Source organism: Centrocercus urophasianus, unplaced genomic scaffold, assembly GCF_019232065.1.
Source record: "Centrocercus urophasianus isolate 14NV4802_14NV808 unplaced genomic scaffold, USGS_Curo_1.0 seq_22, whole genome shotgun sequence".
NCBI classification, from domain to species: Eukaryota; Metazoa; Chordata; class Aves; order Galliformes; family Phasianidae; genus Centrocercus; species Centrocercus urophasianus.
The window spans coordinates 15210129-15231730 of NW_024884778.1; the positions used below are offsets into that span (position 1 = coordinate 15210129).

Here is a 21602-nt window from a genome sequence, read left to right on the forward strand (position 1 = left end):
TAATTGAATTAATTATACAGAACTTGGAAATTAAAACCAAGACAGACTCAGCAGAGTGTTTCATACACAAGAGAGTGTGAGCTGGAGGGCAAAATGTGGTGATTAAACATTGTGGGCTGTTTTCATAGCACGGGAGAAGCGTGGAGAATCACAGAACCGACACCAGCTCCTGGGAGAAGCACAGAGTGTAGAAGAGATGGGGGGACAGGGACAAACCTCGGGAGGGCATCTCAGGGCGCCTAGCAGGCGGGAAGACGCCATCCCGCCGCTCTGCGGCACTGCGCTCGTCCCTGAGCTCAGGTCACCGCCGCCCGCCCTGAGCAGAGCGCCGAGGTGCCGGCAGGCGGCGGCCGCGGCTCCGTCAGCGCGGCCGCTACGGGGCGCTCCGGCACGGAGGCGCTGATCCGGGCGGGAAGGCGGCGGACGGCAGAGGGCGCTGTGCGGAGAGGAGGCGGAGGCCGTCGCCTCAGCCGTGGGCGGGGAGGCGGGTCGCGGCAGCATGGCGCTGCCGGTGCTGTCGTGCTCCGGGGTGAGGTTCAGGCGAGTCCTGGCGCATTTCCCTCAGGAGTTCAGCCTGGCGTTCGCCTACGGCTCCGGCGTCTTCCGGCAGGAGGGGGCCTCGGCCGGGCACAGCGAGGTGAGAGCGGCGGGCGGCTGGGCGGGCGCAGGCCGCTGTGGGCGCGGGCCGTGTTACTGCGGGAGTGGAGGCGGCCGGCCGTGCTGAGCCTGCCCGGAGCGCGGTGCTGAACCTGCCCGGAGCGCCGTGTGTGCGGCTGAAGCATGGAAGCAGCGAAAACGAGCCCTTACTGGTAGCGAGCCGAGGAATTGAAGAGCTCTGAGGATTTCGTGCTCTCACAAAAAACAAGTGGAAGTAACGCAGTTCACTACTTAGTAGTGACTGCTTAGCTAAGGTGCAGCCCAAAGTGTAAGCACACAGCCTTTAAACTGTGCCCCACTCGAGGCGTGTGTTCTGTTTTTTATTAACGTGTACAATAATTAGCTGATATCTATATATTATGCATGTGTTAGATTAATGTGATCAACATGAATTGCTTACTGACATTGGCAAACTGGTCCTGTTCTCTGTATCCACAGAACAATATGCTGGACTTCGTGTTTGCGGTTGATGATTCTGTGACCTGGCACATGATGAACCTGTTAAAGAACAGGAGTCATTATTCTTTCTTAAAAGTCTTTGGGCCAAAGCAGATAAGTAACGTACAGAGCTATGGAGCAGGGATTTACTACAATACTTTAGTGCCGTGCAATGGCAGGGTGAGTATGACTTTAGGAAGGCTAAATATTAGTGTGTGAAGTGTTGAGGTGATTAGCTTAAAGCACATTTTCATGCAGGAAGCACATCTGAGGGATTGCAGCTTAACTGGTGATATTTTCAATATTAAGATTTCAAACTATTTGACAAACATCAGATTTGTGAATCTGAGTTTACATTCTGTATCACTTGCAGTTTGCCAGTGACTGTGAAGTGTATCCCTGTTTTACGTATGGGGAAGTACAGACTTTAATTTAGCAGCTGACTGCACAGTAATAGTGAACTGAATTTTTACTGTTTGACATAAAAAGAATATATTTAACATAGGAAGTTGTCTAATACTTGTTGTCTAATGGCTAACATCCTGGTTTTTGTGTGATTGTAATTAATAATTCCAGGTAAGCACTTACTTGTCCAGCAAGTCCTACATAAAAACTATGTGTAGAATGTATCTGGTAAGAGTGTAGATAGGAGGCAGGGGATGGAGGAGTTCATGTTTTTTAGGCAATGGTGCTATCATATATTGCTATTAATATTGTTTTTCTGGTAAATTAAAGAAAATCCCCAAACCTATTATGGAGCTGTGCCATTTATGTGACTCTTGTTTGTATGATCCTCTTCTTGCGGAGCAGTTCTCTAAGTGTTATCAAAGAGAAGCTTTTATGGTCAAGGTGTATTGGAAGAAAATCTGCAAATACTTAGGAGCAAAAATTGCTAAAGAAAAAAGACATTAAAATGTTTTAATTTTATGCATACAGCTCTTTATTGGCGGTGTGCGTTTCTTAGAATTAATGACAGTTGTAGCATTACGTTTCATGGAATAAAAACAGTGCAACTATATTGTTATTCAGACATCTTTACTGTGCTTATTTTTTCAGATGATAAAATATGGTGTAATTAGTACTGATACCCTGATTGATGATTTACTTCACTGGAAAACCCTCTATGTTGCTGGACGCCTACAAAAACCGGTAACCATTTGTCTCTTCAGTTATCTGTCTTGAAATGTAGTAAATTACAGGGATGGAAAACTATTAGTTGTAGCTTTAGCTTTAACTTTAGTGATCTGTGAGTCAGCACTGAAGAAATCAACCCTGATTTAGGGATCTAGTATTGCTGGAGGGGTAATCTGTCAGAGAAGAAGTGAAATGTAACGTCCTTAATGATATTCTGTGTTCTGTGAGAAAAGATACATTAACAATAGCTTTCTGCCTTTAGACCAGTTATTCAAGATTTACTGTATTAACACAAGGTAAATAGTCTGTCTGCCATCACTGACAGATTACAGGAGTCACCAGCACTTTGTGCAGTCGAATAATGGGAGTCTGTAGAGATGAAGGCTGCACTGCTGTGTGGCCACTGTCTAGTTCATTCTCTTGTTTAAATATCAGTAATTAACTGTAAAGTGTGAAGAATGTTGGTTGTCATTCCCATGAGTGCCTGATTCAGTGTGCCGTCAGCAGATGGAGGCAGTGCTAAGTTTTCTTGGACTGGGGGTGAGGAGAGCTTTGATGAAGTCGTAGAACAGAAATTAATTATGCTCCTACACAAAATCTTGGGGAGTGACTTCAAATAGAAGCGCTGAAACGATCTGATTTCCATAGAACTTACGTCAGGTTAGAGCAGCTGTTATCTTTGTAAAGAATAAATCTAAAGGGAAAATACCATCATCTTTTATTTTTTTTTCGTATTCATTAACTGAAAACTGTTTATTTTGAGTGCAACTACAATTGCTGCTGCTTTGCTTTATTTTTGAGTTTCTTCTTGGTATATGTAAGCTATGCTTTGTGTCTTCTGATTGCATACTTGCACAGTGAGGCAGAATTTGGTATTTCGTTGGGCTCTGGTGAGTCAGCCAGAGAGATCCTCATGCACAGGTCCAAATTAATTACATAAAACTTAGAGGAATTTGCATTGAATAAAGTCTGAAGGATTTAAAGTAGAATTTGACTGAAAAATTTATGGATGTTTAGATTGTCTCTTCTTGTAGAATCCATCAAATCCCTAAGTTGGATTTTAAAATGCTTGCAGACAGGCCTCAATTCTGTTTCTTAGATCTGTTGTACAGATCACAAATGTCTACTGATTCTAGTTTCACCTCTGATTGATCTTTTGCTGTATATGTTTTAAGTGATAGTGGTAGGAAGGTTTTCTTCTTAAAATGTACAACAAGCTTCTTTTGGATAGCAGACAGGGTTGGGTTTGTTTTCTTGTGCTCTGTGATCCCTTGCATAGCGCTTGCCATTTGTGCTAGTTCTGGGCAGGCAGATGAATATTGTTGAAGTTGGGGGACTTTCTTCTCACTTGTGTAGATGTGAAATTGCTCAGGGCTGTCCTGGTGCTCCATTACAAAGCTGTTACTCTGAGAGAAAGCTATCCAAGCTATTCCAGCACATGAGCTGAAACATTTGCTCCAGCTTAGAAATCCTGGTGTAATTTTCACTGGAAGTTTTGTTTCTGTTATGAATTGGTTGCCTTGATCAAGTGATCTTTTTACAGTGTTTGCTGAATAGATGGAGTTTGGAATTGCAGTTTAGAAATGCTGACTTTTCTTCATAGGCTTCTTTGTATTAAGAGTTAATTTGCTTTTCATCTTAAAATAAAACTATAATATTGATTCACTGAATTTCCATTTAAGCGTATTGAAAACTTGTTTAAGCTTGGTTTTAATTTCTTAATAACTGGCAAGTTTCCTGAAAAAAAATGTTTCTGTAACCAAAAAGTAAAATAAGCAAGCACAAGTGACACCTAACTTTACTTTCTGAGGTTTTTTTAGTGCATCTGGAATGTTAATGATTATTTTTAAATATAGAGTGAGAGTAATTGAATAAGCAGTTGTATTTGTTGTTGTCGCTGAAATTATTGAGAGAAAAATTCTTTCATAAATGCCAAAACTATTGCAGTGTTCAAGTCATCTAAATTTTGAAGGCCAGCATGTTGTTTCCCTTAGGAGGAAAAATCTGATACATGTTAAGGAGTGTTTTTAGCTAAGGAGGTTTTTCTTTTCACTGAAATGAGCCCATGGTCATCCCTGGGGAATAGCAGCACCACAGGCTGCTTTGTTCTTTCTTCATTGTTTCATTGTAGCAGTGAGCTATGAAAGGGCATGTAACCAAATTAGTTGATGGGATTTTGAATATTAGGTAATCTTCTGACTGGCCTGTATTATACATTGGATATATTAAAAAAAAAAAAGTCCGTATGCATTCAATAGACTCCATAGTTTTCAAGGAAATCGAATTTATTGTGGATTCCCTAGTAGATGGATTTGTTTGTTTTGTCATCATCCTTCATTTTATTGCTAGGAAATACAAAAGTAATTTGCAGGAGAAGCTGGGAGGAATTCTTCAGTGTTTGCTTGTATGATGAACTTTTGTTTTCTGTCCTCCAGTTTTTATTTTAAAAATACTTCTATTTCAATAATCACCCTGGACCCATTCCACACTGCTGTGTGTACCTGATACAGGTGTATACAAACTTACATCTTAGTGCAGAAGGATTGACGTGAGCAGCCTGGATGCTGTTGCATTCACTGCTGTATCAAAGTGAGATTGTTTTAGTTTTACACTCTTAGAGACTTCGCAGTGGGTAAGAATGAAGCTCTGGGCATAGTATCAGCCAGCCCTGGCATTGCCTTGTTGATAACGTAGAACAATAGAATGGCTTGGGTTGGAAGGGGCTTTGAAGATCACCTAGTTCCAGCCCCATGCTGTGGGCAGGGTTGGCTGATGATCTAGATCCAGCCCTAGATGTCCTTTCTGTAAGGAGAATTTTTTGTAGCAGCTATATTGTATTCTCCTTTTCCCTTACTGAGTCTAAAGGAAAATATTGACTTGAAATGATACCTTACCTCTTTCAGGTTATACTTGGTTACATTTTGTGAGCAGAATTTCAAGGAATATTGTGACTCATTTGCCTGTGTGTTCACTTCTGTGGAGAAACAGCAAGTTGGATGAGTTTGTTCACTGCCAGTGGATTTGTAGATACTGCAGAGTAAACAGATATTAAGAATTTGCCCTTTGTAAGAATGACAGACTCACAACAGAATATATTCTTGGAAGAATCATTTTTGAAAGGGCATTGTCAGCCACCTGGTAAGCCAGGCTGATTTTATCTGATGTTTGACACTCTTACAAAGTGGAAAATAATACCTGCTACTTCTAGGAGGAGAACTGATATTTAAGACACTGTTTTAGTCGTGCGATAGAGCAGCAGCAAGGAGTCCTGAGTCCTCTCTTGGGAAAAAGAGTAGAGTGAAGGGGAATAGGAAACTTCTCTTTTCTGTTGTTCCATGCTCTCTCAGTGTGGTGACAGTGATCTTTTTTTTTCTTTCTATATCATTAATACCATGTGAGATATCTCTGATATTTTCACACTTACTGTTTTATGAATCTTGAATTTGTGAGTATGACAAGGTGAATAGCTCTTCAGAGATTAGCTGATGGCTGTTGCTTATATCGGTTCCAAGTGTTTGTAAAAACAGCCTTTTATAGCAGGCTCTTAACACGTAAGAAGATATTCCCCTCACCCACAGCGTAAGCAAAAGGTGATACTGAAGTATTTCTTGTATAACAGTAGTAGGATCTAATCTCAAATGTATTATTTTCAGTGTTGGATTGAGTAACATTTTTTAGTTCCATCTTCAGTAGCACTTTCCTGAAGTCTTGCTCCCAAATGACTCTGATTTTTTCAGGTGAAAATCCTGACACAGAATGAGAATGGCAAGCTGCAAGCTGCCCTTGTTAGCAATCTGAAGAGTGCAGTCACAGCAGCCTTTCTCATGTTACCAGAAAGTTTCTCTGAAGAAGACCTCTATATGCAGATTGCAGGACTCTCCTATTCTGGTTAGTATATGGGCTCTGAAGTCTCTGAGGAGAAAAGCTGTAATTGGAGCTGTTGTGCTACATGTATGCTGTGTGAGCAGTAGTGAGTCTCCTATGTTCTAAGTCATCTCTTCTTTTGCTTTGGGCCTACACTTCTGCATGCTCCGATAACTGTATTTTACAGCTGTGAACGTAGCAATTGGAAAACTGTGCTTATTCATTGAGGAATAGGTTCAAGTACATAAGCAAAACTTGTCAGATGTAGATGCGGGTGATTGTGGTGAAGTGGTTTTTTACTCTGTTTGTATGGATTGTATCTTGGTTGTAATGGTTCAACATCTTGGAAAAAAGTTCTCTTCACTCAGTGCATGTTTATTCATCACAGACCCTGATTGAGTGTGCTATGCTTAAAATTCTTTTTGTGTTTAAGACTTACTTCCTAGTTGGTATTTATTGAGTTATTGTTTTGCTAGAAGATTTCCCCTTTCTCAGGTTATGAAATCATGTGAAAGTGATGTGGTATTAAAAAAACAAAAAACAAAAAAAAACCAAAAACCAAAAAAAACCCCAAACACCACAAAACCAAAAATAGAGAACCTACTCCAAATGGATCTTCAATACCAGAACTAATAGTACAAAAAATATTAAAATTTAACTAATAAAATCAAGTACTGGTCTTTAAATTTGACATTTTTAATGATTATGAAAAAGTTTTCTTGTGGATGAATTTTACACAGCACTTTCTTTACTTAAAAAAGTAAAACAAACCCCGCAGCATAGATAGAATTCAGTAAAGCCAAGCTGCAGCTTATGAAGAGTGTTACTGTTCTCATAGCAGGTTTTTTTCTCTGAATCATTACCTGTTTTAGAGTGACAATAGAGGATGCTGACAGAGGGTGGTTAAGGATTGTTCACCAGGAGTGTCTGCTACAGGGCTGTGCACTTACCACCTGGTACCTCTCCATGTCATTAGGTTCTTGGTGGGCACTGGTGACCGAGGTGCTTTGTACGGATCCTTTGAAACAATGATAGTAACAAAAGCTGGGAGATCAGTTACCATACAGTGAGATGTTGGAGTTGCCTCTGCTGTGTGAATACAGTCAAAGCAAAGAGTCCCAGCTGGGAATGCTGAGGGAAAGAGCTGTCAGTGACACGTTTAGAGACTCTTCATTTTGCTGCCTTTTTTTGAAGTCTTAAAACTGTTCAGGGGGAGTACTGGTAAACAGCACTGATTGTTGTGTTACTCTAACAGCTCTTGCCATAAGTGCTGAGAAGAGCTGTTCGTACTTTAAGTTGGAAGATGTTTATTCTTTTTGTTTGTTGGTTTTGGTGCATTTTGAAATCAGCAAGGGAAGGTGTGTTTTGCTGATTAGCATAAATTGAAATAAACTAAGTAATGCCAGCAAGTTGCTACCCTGCAACAGCATCTATATCCTAACTGTAGGAAGGAGAGAAAATGAATCGATTTAGGATTTTGTTTGTTGATTTTGAACTCCTGGTTGGTAACGTCAAAAGCTAGCAGGGTGGTACATACCAGAGGTAGGTGAACACTCTAATACAGTCCTCTCATTACAGTCACTGGGCAGTGTCTCAAAGTAAGGTCAGAAAAGCAGTGGTGTTGAAAAGAGTTGCTTTTTTACACTCTACTGACATAGTACTTGGCTGAAAGAAAAAGGAGCATTGTGGTCTCAGCATGTGTTAATAGCTGTGTTTCACATATTGCCCTTGAAGTGTAGAGACAGTGCAAGTTATTTTCCTTTAGTAATGGGAAAATGAAGATTATTTTGATTTTGAATACAAAGTGCTGGGGCAGCTCACTAGTATTGTTTAGTGAGCCATTGAAGCTGATTTCTGCTGACTTAGAGCCTGGACTTGACCACTGGAATTTTTTGTTGTCCAGGTGCAAATGTGGATACAAGGGTTGATGATGTTGCATAGCAGAGGCTGCATCACGGTTTTGAATCTTCTTTTCTGTGGCTGAAGTTATTTGGATGGTGTTTTTTGACTGTTAGAAGAGAGAACCTAATTATGGATTGTGTAGACTAGGTAGAATTGAAGAATAAATATTTTTAAGTACCAGCTTTGTATTCTGTTGGTTTTTGTTATATTTTCCTTTTTAGACTTCAGTTTCATCCTAGAGAACTAACTTTTTTTTTCCTTGACTAGGTGATTTCAGAATGATAATAGGAGAAGACAGATCGAAGGTGCAGAACATAGTGAAACCCAATGTGCCCTACTTTCAGAAGCTGTACAGTAACATATTACAGGACTGCCCTCAAGTGGTATATAAGCACCATCTGGGAAGGCTAGAGGCAAGTGTTTTTCTTCAGAACGTTTTTAAAACAAACAAGTGGGAGTGCTTTATCACACTGGCAGAAAGCATGCTGTAGCAAGCATCTTTGGTCCATATATCTGCTATTATGTTTCAGTTGGTTAGTTAATTCCACAGTTGGAAAATTTGCTTTAAATATTGGCCTCTGCATATATATGGAAGAAAACTAACTTTTGTCTATTTTCTTTGAGTATGGACTGGAATACTAGCAAGGGAATGAGAAGATAATTCTAAAATGTGTGATCTAATGAACACTATATAGAGATAGCAGTCCAGGAAGTGATTAATAAAAATATGGCTTATGTTTAAACAAAAAAAAATAACTTGGAGGTGCAACTTTCTGCAATCAAAATGTTCATCTCAAAAAAAAAAACAAAAAAAAAAACAAAACAACAACAACAACAACAAAAAAAAACAGAAAAACCCACCAGTGCTTGTGTGCTAATTATGAAGATTAGTTGAGCAAATCCAAGTTTTAGTCAGAAAACTGGTACAAAATGGCCAGTGTGTTGAACTCCATGTTTGGCTTAAGGTGCAAGTGAAACTCTGCAGTTAGAGGTGGGATGCCATGTTCAGGGGGCTGGTAGCATTATTTTCTCATGTATATTGCACTTGAAAATTAGCACAAGGGTGTGCATGCTGCATTTCTGTGTTATGATAGCAATAGCACCAGTAGTCTCATGGACATGAGTTACTGCTGTATCCTCAAGTCACTGAGGTAAGTAACTCACTCATGCTTCCTTTTAGGATGTCTGTTAGAAACTGAAGCAAGTTGTTGCACACACAAGCAACCTTGAGTACAGTAAAAGCTTTTGCTGCAGTGTTTTTGAGTACCACGTAGGTGAATCTGTGTTATATGGCAGCATTCTGTGTTTTCTTACCAATGTGATTTTGAACACCTTAATGGAGGAAGTATTTAAGTGAATTTTGAATAGAACCAATGCTCCATTCTCCAAGAATGGAGCATATCTAGTTAGAACAGCATCTATTTTTACATTACTTTTGATCAAAACCTTGTGGTTTTATCTAACAAATATGTTAGATAGTAAGTCTGTTTGGTATTTCTTAATAGTTCTGTGGCAGTGAATAATTGTCATCATTTTCCTGTTGATTTTGAGATTAATTCTTCATTGCCCACACCTTGTGTTGGATATTTGCCTCTATTCCCAAGACTGAAGAAGGTAATTGCTATCTGGAGTACTGCTTAACAGAAAATAGAAACCCTCTCTCCAAGGACGCATATTCAAAATTATAAAGAAAAATCTTCCATAAAAGATTCCTCAAAAACAATTGAAAGCAGACAATAGTTCTTATAGTTCTGGTTCAGGCATGAGTTCTTCCCACATAATGTTGAAAGCCTGCTTATTATTGACTCCATCTGTAGTCAGTGGGTGATTCATCTGGATATCGTTTCCTTCCCATTGACTAGAGGGAGTATAGGACAACTAGGCTCCTGTCTGATGTCTCCAAAAAATGTGAAAGAAAATGTGTGGGAGTACTCAGGCTCTTAATCTTTTCCGTTAGTTTTGGAGAGACCTGCTCTGTTGTGCACTTTTCAGTATTTGCTCTTACATTGTATGTAAACGTGTACAGCCCTGTGTGTTGATATCATTGTAATAAAAAAAGGTCGTTGTGTTTCTTAAGTAGATTGAAAAACACAAAATGAATGCTTCCCTTCAATTATTCAGACCAAATGTGGCTTGAGTTTAAAGCAGAGAAAATAGTTTTCAAAGTAAACTTTGTGTGTGTGTAGTTTGATTATGTTCAGCAGAAGAAACAGAGCTGAACTGTTTTTTGGGAACAGTTTCTTTCATTCTAGTGTATGTATGTTTGCAGAGGAAATCGGGTAATGCAGGAATGGTTCAGTTTTAATGAGAAGTTACTTGTAGGAGCAACAAGATCATGTGTATGCTTTAGTTTAGCCTTGGATAAAAATGAACATCTTTCCACTGTTATTCTTCAGGTTCAGAACTGAGGTGCTCCATGGGGAGATCTCATTAGTGTTGTCAGTGGCTTTTAAATGTGAAATGGAAACAGTATTTTGATATTTGTCACAGGCCAAAGATAACTGGAAAACTTTTGTGACTTCTTTGAAAATAGAGTTTAGTTCATTAACACAATTTTTTTCCCTGTTTTATTTTTTGTAATGTTCAGATCGATAAAAGTCCAGAAGGTCAATTTGCACAACTGATGGCTTTGCCAAGGAGTCTGCAGCAGAAGATAACTTCTCTGGTAGACCCTCCTGGAAAAAACAGGGATGTGGAAGAAATTTTACTGCAAGTTGCCCATGACCCTGATTGTGGATTTGTGGTGCATCAAGGTGAGCCTAGACCAATGTCTTTAATCACCTTTAAGACATCATAAAAATAAAGATGTATGGTATATGGCTATCTAGTTCAGAAGGCTGAATTAAAGGAAGAAAACTAGATTGATCTTGAGATGCATTTCCAAAATTGTATTCTTCTGTTTGTTTGCAAACAAGCTCCATGAAATACTGGCAACCACCATTTCTGCTGATACAGAAAAACAAGATATTTGGTTTTGAATCTTGACAGCAGCTTTTATGATCTAATTAGACCATATAACTCTGTTTGGGTTGCTTCCATCTTCAGGATTTTATTGGCTATCATAACTTCATTGGAATATTAAGCTGTATATCCTATCAGTTCTACAGTTTAGTGCTAAGTTAATTTTCTAGCTTGCTGGCATTACCCTTTCCAGTTCCCTTAGTTCATACAGATACGTGATGCTCTGACAGAGAGTTGAAGCTTTGAAGAAGAGGATTGAGGTGCTTCTTATCATCGCAGATAGCTTCTCTGAGGCAAGATTAAGTACAAGCAAGTTAAAGCTTACTCCGAAGACATCAATATTTCATTATGCTGCTAGTAAATAGATACATTTAGTACTTGAACAGTCCTTTCAGGAACTTGATGCATCTTAGTTCCAGGTGGCCAATTTTACAAGCTCCATAGGAAGATGCCTGGATGCCTGTGAGCCTCAAACACGAGCCAGCTGCAGAGGGAGCTCTTACACTGATTTCAGTACAATAGTTGTTTGTTGTGTGTAGTTTTAGTACTCTTGGTTGTCCACCCCTAGCTACCTATTCTGGTAGTTGTATTTTAGTAGGTTATTGCAAGCTGAGACTATGGTTTGTAAACAGTAATGCAGCACCACAGAATCAAAACATTAGATCTAGTTTTCTGAAGCTAAGCCATTCATACTCTCAGAAAAAATCAGAAATCCTTTTTCACTTTTGTCACCAAAGGAATTTTCAAAGTCTAGACTCTGGATAATCACAGAATGGCCTAGGATGAAGGGGACTTCAAAGATCACCTAGTTCCGACCTCCCTGCCACAGGCAGGGTTGCCAGCCACTAGACCGGGCTGCCCAGAATCCCGTCCAACCTGGCCTTGAATGTCTCCAGAGATGGGGCATCCACAACCTCTCTGGGCAACCTGTTCCGTCTCCTCACCACCCTCCTCACCCCACTTCTAGCCAGATTGCCAGTCTTTTCATTTAAAGCCATTCTCCCTTATCCTATCACTATTAGACCATGTAAGAGATTGGTCTGTCTCCTGCTTGTAAGCTTCCTTGAGGTACTGGAATACCTCAGAGATCTCCCCAGAGCCTTATCCAAGCTGAACAAGCCCAACTCCATCATCCTTTCTTCATAAATGAGGTGCTTCAGCCCTTTGAACAGGCTGTCACCATGGGAGAGTGACCCTGTGCCTTTTCAGAGAGAAATGACCGCAAGATCTGATGCAGGACTTGGGCATGCCCCCAATAGGTCCCCCATCCTCAACAAGTTAGGCAGAGTTGAGCAACCTGGAGGTGAAGTACAACTACATGGAGGACTCCACCATTCAAAAGGTTGATCCAGAGTAGAGCATCAACAGTGATGGGACGTGGCATCAATCTGGCCAACATCAAGAAGCCCAAGATCAGAGCCATGTACTACACAGCTCTGAAGGAGAGCGACTGCACTGTGTACAGTGACACCAGCATGATGTGCTGTATGCCCTCCATCAACAGCCCTGAGCAGAGCCCTTCCTGAGGATGGCTGCTGGCCAGGCAAAATGGGGTTCATTGTAGATAATGTCCAAGCCCTGCTGATCATCATCATCACCATCAACTTCTACTACCTGGACTCTATCTTCTAGCTGCTCAGTCCCACGGGGATGCTGAAGCCCATCTCTGCCCTCATCCTCAAGGGCAGGAACCCGCTACCCCCAGCTGCTGGGAAATCCCAGCTGAACTACACAGTGCTGATCAGGGACACACTCTGCACCTTGACTGTGCCAAGACCCAGCTGTTCTGCAAATTGCCTAACATTACAGGCCAGCACAGAGTCAGGGTTAAAGGCTGGAGAGTTTGAATTCTCACCAGGCACACTGCAGATCTACTTGGTCAGCTTGCTCAGCCCGCCCACCAGGATTGGTGGTGTGGCAGTTTGCTACTGCTCATCATCATTGCCCTCATCACCTACAGGTGCAAGTCCTGTGGTGTCTTCAGCTGCAGATTGGACAACCTGGAGTCCTAGGTGGCCTTGGAGCACAAAGAGGCCTTTGCTGAGCTGCAAGCAGACATTAACAGACTGACAAATGGCCTGGACTTGGCCAGCATTTCATTCCTGGATGACCACATCTACCCCATGGAGATTCTCTTCCCTGAGATTGAAGACTACCTTGTGCTAAAGAAGTTGGAGTTCCTGGAAACATGGGCAAGTCCATGCCCCTCTTTGGGCAGGCAGCTCCTCCAGTGAAATGGGTTTTAGACTCCCTTTGCAATCCATGGGCAGAAATAGGTTCTTCAGGATACGTCTCCTTTGAGCTGCTTCTGTCCTCTAACACCAGGAGCTGCACATAGCTGGCCAGGAACAACCCACGCAGCCTGTCTGCCTTCTGCCCTTTCCATCAGCTGCCATCCAGCACCTGCAGTTCAGTTGTTTGCTCTCCTGTGGTGAAGCAGAGCCCTTGGTGGTGCCGCTCCCCAGTGAAGGGGCACAGGATCTGGCAGTGCAAGCCCAGCATGCTGCTGGCAGCACGGTGCAGCTCCAGCTTAGAGCAAACCATTTTGCTAAAATGAGTGCTAAAACTAAGCTGGTTACTCAAACTTGAATTGTGTTTCCTTAGGTATTTTACTAGCTCACCGTGACCTGTTATCCACTCTCAAAAATAAACAAACTTGTTCAGGTGGAATATTGTATTTCTCTTAATTGTTCAAGGTTTAGTCTTTATGCAGGTGGCTTTGAAATAAGGTTTTAGAAATAATGTTTGAAATTGTTTTCTATAATATGGTTAATGCAGGAAAATAACATTCAGTTTGAAAGACTCAATGCTGGGACTGCTGCCTTTGTACATTTTCAGGTATTTAGTAATAAATAGTACTTTTGTATTTACATATATAAAATACACATACAAATTTAAGTTCTTAAAGTTAAGTTTTGGAAAGTATCCTTTTCTGTACTCTTCCATTTACACCTAAGAACAGATGATAGGAACTGAACTTGCTGTGCTGTGAAGTGGCAAACAAGCAGTGTTTCCAGAAGTTGATCTTTTAGCCAAGACAGACTGCAATATAAAAAACTGCACAATATAAACAACCCTGCTTGGCAAGAGAAGCACAAAATGCCCATGTTGGGTTGAAATGAACATTGAGTGCAATTCTGATGTAAACCATGCTTAGGTGGGATTTAACTGAATCATTTTTGATTGCTTGTCTTGGAGATCTTAGTCTGATCACTAGGTGAATGAATGTCATCAATTCATACTTGTTACATGTTTTAAGATTGACTTTTTTGTTATCTGTTGAATAAGCAAAAATACTTAAGAGTTTATATTTTCAATTGGTATGACATAGTGGAAGGTAAAATGTACTTTCTCAGCTTAAGAACAATTTTTACTTTCAAGCTGGTTAATTATATAACTGTAGAATATTTAACTTTTTTTTGTTAGAGGATTGAGCAAAAAAAAAAAAAACAACACACAAAACTGCTTCTGAGATGGGTAACATCTGTGTGCTTTTCTATCTGCAGGAATCTCAGGCATTGTGAGATCTTCCAGTATAGTGCAGAGTGCTAAAACCATACTAACAGCTGGTAAGAACGTGTGTGATTTGTGAGCTTTCCGATTTTACGGCATAAAAATCATAGGGCTCCACAACTGTCTTGCAAGAGACTTTAGAGAAAAACAATTTTAAGTGTTTAACGAAAATATTGAAAGCCTATGGAATACGAGAACACAGTCTACGTGACCTAATGATGGAACAAAAAATCCAACTTCAGTTTTCTTTTTGATGTGGGCCAGATTTGACTGTTGTGCACTGATTTTGCTCTTATTGAATTATGACAAAGAGGAAAAATTACGTGATAATTCCTTTTGATTTTCTACGTGTCTCTAAGTGACAGTGATCCATGTGTTGTGTTGATGTTGTGTAGACTGTCAGGTTGGTTTATGATAAAATAAAGGAGAGGATAAGTTTAGAAAGAGAGAACTTAAAGTCTGAATTTTCTGTCCAAGTTCAGAAGACAGGTGTGTGTTCAGGTAACTGTATTCCTTACTAAGCCCATATAGTTGATAAGCATTAGCTATTACCATAACTCTTAATACTTCACAATGAAGTACTTCAGAAGAAGAATTGAGTATGTTACAAAGTCAATGAGAGAAGTGTGGGAGGCAAATAAGAACTTCCAGAGTAGAAACATAGGAAAATGGATATTTGTAAGCCTCTGAAGTCTTCCAAACTCTCAGAAGTTACTGCCAGTTGTGTAGCTGAAGCATGGTCCTGTCGTTATGAGTTCTGGAATAAGTGTACTTTTTAAATGTAAAAATCAGGGCATCTTAAAAGCTGAGTGGACTGCAGCTCAGTTTAAAAGAAAAGCTTAAGATCTGAGTCTGCATTAACGTAAACAAACTGGAGATCAGGAGATTGTCTTAATTCCTGCAAAGTGAGAAATCCTTGCTGCTTGCTTGAAATTGCTCGTATCATTGTCTGAACTCATTCACACCTATTCCTCTGTTTTCCTCAAAAGCAATTACATACAAACAACACCCTTACTGGTCTCAAAAGCAGCTCATCCTTATCCAGATTTCTACAGCTGCTGTTCGCTTCCCATTTGCTGTTAAAGTTGTGACCCCATGTTGCACTTCATGCCTCCTTGTGAGAAAATGCAGGTTGCAGTGCTCCAACCAAACCATGTGGTTTGCTGAGGAAAGTAAACAAGAATAGTTGTGCTTGTTTTACATCTTTTTATATACTTTTGTTAGTGGCTTTGTTATACTTCCAAATTTTTGCCGAGCTTTGTTTAGTAGTTCAAGGAGGGTAAGAACCTTAACTCCATCTGAGAAACTGCACTTATATTTTATAAGCTAGACATGCTCAATAGTTTCTAATGGAAGGTTTCCAACTGAAGAAGTCAAGCATTCCTTTTAGGGTTTGTTGTTAAAATGACTTGCTGCTGGTCAAGCCTTGTATCACAACACGTCCTTTTTAGAAATATTAGCTTGTAACCTATCTGGTTCTACATCCACAGAGATTTTGTAGAGCAAAATAATCAGAGGGAAGGGGTGCAAAAGGCAGAGTTATTGTGTATGAATGCAGCACTTGGGAAAGTTAGCAGCCTGCCTGAGCTGTGGAGCAAAGTTGTTGTGTGTAGCTGCAAGAATAGGAATAAAAGCAGTTAAGCTTTGTCAGATTGTTTATACTCTCTGTCTGCTGAAATCCTGATAGACAAAATCACCTCTGGGATTTGTTAGCTACTCTTGTGGCATTCAGCAAATCACTCTCAGCCTGTATTGTTACTGAGACTTCTGGGAGGTCCTAATGTAAGTTTTAGTAGGACTTTTAATTTTTATTGTTTTCTGTTTTCCCTTTGTCTTAGCAACTTCTTGATTTATATGGTGGTTAGTTTTTTTTCTTTAAAATAGAATTCAGTTGTCTTCTGACCATCTAGTTATATAGAATTAATGCTTAAATGTTTTAAAATGTATTTCCTTCCACTATTTTTAATGTTGAAAATGCAGTGGGCTTTCCTTGCCCACTGCCTGGCACTACTTCCTCAGCTCCTGCCTGCTGACTTACCAGGACCTCAGCAGTTTCACCCACTGAAGGTGGACAGAACCAGTAATCGTGCCAATAAATGCTAAAATTGCAGTGGATGTTAATGAAGAAATTAAATTTGAGCAGGGATGTGAGCCCACATTTTCTGATGTAAGGGTGATCCTCCCATCAGCTCAGGAGGTGGTTTGGGTTAGATGGAAGCCTTTTGCCTTTAAGTGCTTTTTTGTTTGTTGTTTTTTCATCTTTTTAAAGTATTTATTTCCAAACTTTCGTAGTTCAGTTTGTCTGAAGGCTTTCACTGTCTTCTAAGGAAGATCTTCTCCCAAAGGTGGTTTCTTAAATTAAAACACTTGTCACTAGGGGGCAGGCGTTAATGCTGTTCACATTGCTTTGCTGCTTAGCAGGGCTTTATCAGCCAGGACTTCTACAGGCACATACAATACACAGACAAAACATCGTTGCTTCTACGTAGAAAGTATCTGTTTGTCTCATGGAATAAATGTGTATTACAGGAAAGTCTTCAGCTGTTAGATTTCATCTTTAGGGATGCTGCATTTCTTTCTTACTTCTTTAACCAAAATTCGTGTAGTGTTCTGTTCCCCTGAGAACTAGTTTTATACATGCTAGTAGAGACTTTAAGAAAAGTATTATGGTTCTCCAGTTCTTTTTCATCTGCTCTCTTCTGCAGTGCTTATGTTAAGAATGCTAACTAAAGTATAACAAAATTATGAAAGGATCATGAAGTCAGTAGCCCCATTAAATAAGCTCTGGCTTCTTCCTTCCTGTTCCTGGTAACTGTGTAAGTACTTCTGTCCCACGTCTGCTTGTGAAAGAATTAATTTTCATGGTGTGACCATCACTTTGTAATGAGGGACACAAAATGATTTCTGTAGCTGATTCTTTTATCTTAATAACAATAGGAAAATGTGAAATGTCTATGTGCTGATCTGTGACAGGGCAGTCCAGTGTAGGGCATGCTTCTGAATTCAGTGTTAAATCGGGAATAGTTGTTGCTGGGCTGGCATGCTGTGTATTAACAGTACTGGCAAATAGCATAGGCAAAATAAAGAATTTCAGCCCATTTAAGAGAACTTTTCTTCTTCTTTCTCTGCCAGTGTGGTTTTAAAGTTGAGCTCAAGCTCTGGTTTTGTTTGTTTTTAAGTGCCCTATTTAGTTTCTGAAAATGTGCCTGTATATTTTTTTTTGAGTCTGTGGTGAGATTGCCTCTCTGTTTCCCATTAGAGATGGCACCATCATTTGATTTATTTTCCCACATAGTCAGAGTCTGCATGGTCTTTGGGAAATAACTCTGAAGTTTTTCTATTTTGCTGCTCTGAAAAAGACACCGATACTTAGTTCAAATTTCTTCTTTATATCTTAATAGAGGAATGCTGCAAGCCTTGAAAATGTCTTATAAAAGTTAGAAATACATAATGGGTGAATTGTTCAAGAATCAATTGTTCAAGATTCTTTTAAGTTAACACAAATGCTTGCTAGCTGCTGTGAATAACATTCTTATTCTTAGAATTGGGCTGTTAATAAACTATGCCTGCATAGAAATATTTTCTTTTAACTTTAGGGAACAACCTATATAAATATTCTGCAGTTTCATAGTAACTGCCAGCTTCATCAGTGCCTGAACAAATACTGCATTACACTGCAATTCACTCTAAATGTGTAAAGAGTTGTATGTCTGTGCACTAGCAATATGTAAATATTTGCATTCCCTGTATAGCATGACAGCTCTTCAGCAGTATATTCATTAATCCTTTATTTCAAAAGGAAATAAAGAATGCAGCATACAGTTATATGTATGGGGAAACTTTGGGGGACCTGTAAGATAGTAATTTGGCTGTAACGTAACAGTAACACTTCCATGGGACTGTTAAGCAAAACCAGATACAGCTTATGTTTACACTGAAGTTTTGTGGTCTTGATTCCATGTGCGTAAGGTCTTTGTTCTCTATCCTGTAGTGGAAAAATCTAAAGGGGGTGTGGAACCACCAAGTTGTAGGTTCATAGCTAAAGTAGAAAGACATCTTCATGTGGTCCAACTGCTTTGGATGCAGAGACTGAGCCATAATTACAACCACTAACTTTTACTATAGATGTGACTCATCACCCTGAGGGCTGCTTTAAGAAACCAGCTGTATGTATAAACCTGCATTTTGCTTTGTAGCATGATGTGCTAGGGCAGAAATGTAAGCCTCTTACTCCATAAGATGCTGGGTTCATGGCTGGAGTGGGTGGAGTTCAGCAGAGTTCTCCCTGCAGGGGCAGAATATGAAGAAAAAGCTCTTAATGCTGAGCTGCTGCAAGAGGCAGAATAGGTTGGCAAGCTGATAGAGCAAGCTGACTTGCAGGCTGCTGTGCCAACTCAGTTAATTACAGTCCTGCAAGGCTGGAGCAGCTGTGTTACTGTTGGTTTGCCGCATGCTGTACTGTGCTTCCAGAACTACACTGACTTTGTTGGAATAGCAGAACATTGATCCTGGCAAAGCCATTTCAGCTTTGGAGGGGTTGTGTCCTGGAAGTACCTAAGAGATTGGACAGTAACTGTCAAAGCTATGCAGTTACGTAGTTTAAACTTTTGAGATGGGAGCTGCTTACTTCATTTATGTGCTATGCCTGAGCTCAAGTCTGGCCTTGTTCTGCAACTGGAATTCTTATATTGCATGCAATTTTAATGCAGATCTGTGAGGTGTTCTGGAATTTACAGGATTATTTACTTGCTATTTGAGATGCTGCAGAAGAATAACATTGACCTCATTAGTGCATTTGCTTTTAATGAAAGCCTATTAAAAGTAGAAAAATGTGAGCTTACAGAATCACATGCATCCCATATGTAAGTTGAAGTATATGGATGGATGTTGGTGTTTTTTTGGTTTTTTTTTTGTTCTGCAAAAGCTCACTTTGAGTTTCTTTAAATTGCACCTAGGTAAACCAAAAGTACAATTCTTTGTACACAGAATATACAGAATGATTTATGACAGGCCTTTAAAGTAGTTGTTCTGGAGTACAGCTAATGCTTTTCTGTATTACTGTGTGCTCATTTGATTTTTGTGACTCTAGACTACTGATAATGAGAGCATCTTCCAGCTGAAATGCAAAATGCAGTGTATCTTTATGGAAATTGTGAAAAGCCTGCCTTTGTACGCCAAGAGTAAGGGCATGTTGTTTACCAAAGCTCTGTGGGGATCTGCAGGCTGGTATTAGAATATTACAGATACACTGGCTTAATATGAGGTATATTATAAATAAGAGTTAGGCAAGTTCTCTGAAGCAGAATTGTTCCAGATAAGATCCTTGTGCCAGACTATTTATACTGAAGTCCATAGCATACTTAAGGTCTGTGCAGTGTTGCCAAATTGTAGCCTTCTGTTGTCATCTTACAGTTATTTTTGCTTTTCATTTTATGATGCTTCAGTTCATCTGGGTACGTGCTTTATGGTTTTCCAGAGCCATCATCATTTCAGTGTTGATGCTTTTACCTAAGGACACAGATGTTGTTTCATTGTGCAAGCTGAGTAGATTTGATTTCTTGCAGATGCATTATTCCCTCAGTTATGCAATGGTAGCTGCCATTACTTAGGATGAAGCAATAACAAAATAGTCAAGAAAGTTATCGTGTACTTTACAACTTGTTGAAACCAGAACAGATTTCCACCCCAGAAGCTGGGAGCACGTTTCCTATGAAGAAACAATACTCTTTTCCACTTATTTGCAAGCCTTTCAGTAGCAGTGCTCTGGGGCTGTTTCTCCATAGGGGCTGAACTGACATTTTGGAAACTTTCTGTGGTGTGCAGTGTTTGACTGTCTAATCAAGATGGGCATCAGTGTGATGCTTCTAAATTCTAGCTGTAGGATTGTGAAGTTGCACTTAGAAACTTTACAGCACAGCAACTGAGTGCTTCTCAGACTCAGCGCAGCATCAGGCAAGGCTAACTAAAATCTTGTTAGAAAAATTGGTGAAGTAGCATTTGGATGCATGGAACTTGCCAACCAGTCATGTACTCTTGTCTTGCTTGAGCAGACTGTTCCTTTGTCCTGTCTGTCTTCTGGTTCACCTCTCATTCTCTTCTTCCTCGTTATCTATTCAGCACAGCTTTGGCTTCCCAGCTTTGGGTGTAGCTCTGGTTCTTGAGGATTAGCCCTAATCTGATCTGCACAATGTGGTGATGGTCTCCAGTGACGTGTTTCAATGAATAAATTCCTATCACAGATGTGCTCTGTTAATTAGCGTGTGTGCCTAATGGTCTGAATCCTTCTAAAATAGTTCTGTGTCCAGCTGCATAATAGAAGGTTACTGAATTGCTGGTGTCCATTACTAGTCTGGAATATGATCCTACTCAGCTAGGTGTGCTATCTAGTAATAGTTTAGGGAGGGGTTGAAAAGTATGGCATACTGGTTTGGTGAGGGTGTGCGGCAGACAGAGGTGGTTTAAAAGCCTTTAGATGCTGAACATTTTGGTAGTGCTGTGTTTTAGATGTTTCCATCAGTACAGACTGGGTTGGGAGTTCTGAAATGTATCTATACAGATATTACACCTGTTCTGTGTATGTGCTTTTGAGTAACATTGTCAGGCCTTCAGAATGATCCTATTTTTTGTGTGCTTTGATGGTATTAGAACTGTTTTTCTGCCATTATTTACCATGTTAAGACTGACAAGGTTATTGCAGGATTATTGCATGTCTGCGTGATGTTTTAGGATATTGTCATTCTTTATATTTTAGTTAATTTACTGAAAATCTGTTATGTGGGTTAACTTTCCAGAATTTTGATATTTTCTGATGTTTGTCTTTTTTCCTTTTTTTAAGGGGCAAAGAAATCTGTAACTTACAGTATGAAGAAATTGTATAAAATGACAAAAGGATGGTTAAAGAAGACACCTTGACTCTTGGCGTATGGGTAAACAAGGGTTCCTTTTCTCCAAATGTTTTGCAGGTGTTGCTGAGCCCTCTTGCAAAGATGAAAGTCTACTGAAGAAGCCGGTTCAAATAGCTTCCCTGTCCACTTTTACTACTGCAGTAGAATTTTTTTATTAGAGGGGAGATTCGATGGCAAAGGAATTACTGTGTAAATACTGAAATAAATTTTTACAGTGTATATGAATTA

The 21602-nt window shown here is 39.9% G+C and overlaps 1 protein-coding gene across 1 annotated transcript; it reads left to right on the plus strand.

Annotated features, from left to right (window-relative positions):
* Nucleotides 1-483: 483 nt before the first annotated feature.
* On the plus strand, nucleotides 484-21599 carry TAMM41 (TAM41 mitochondrial translocator assembly and maintenance homolog). The gene is made up of 8 exons (XM_042823495.1): nucleotides 484-637; nucleotides 1096-1275; nucleotides 2152-2244; nucleotides 5967-6117; nucleotides 8263-8408; nucleotides 10583-10748; nucleotides 14463-14525; nucleotides 21305-21599. The coding sequence occupies exons 1-8, from the start codon at nucleotides 500-502 to the stop codon at nucleotides 21379-21381; spliced, it is 1014 nt and encodes a 337-aa protein (XP_042679429.1). The 5' UTR covers nucleotides 484-499; the 3' UTR covers nucleotides 21382-21599.
* The last annotated feature ends 3 nt before the right edge of the window (nucleotides 21600-21602 follow it).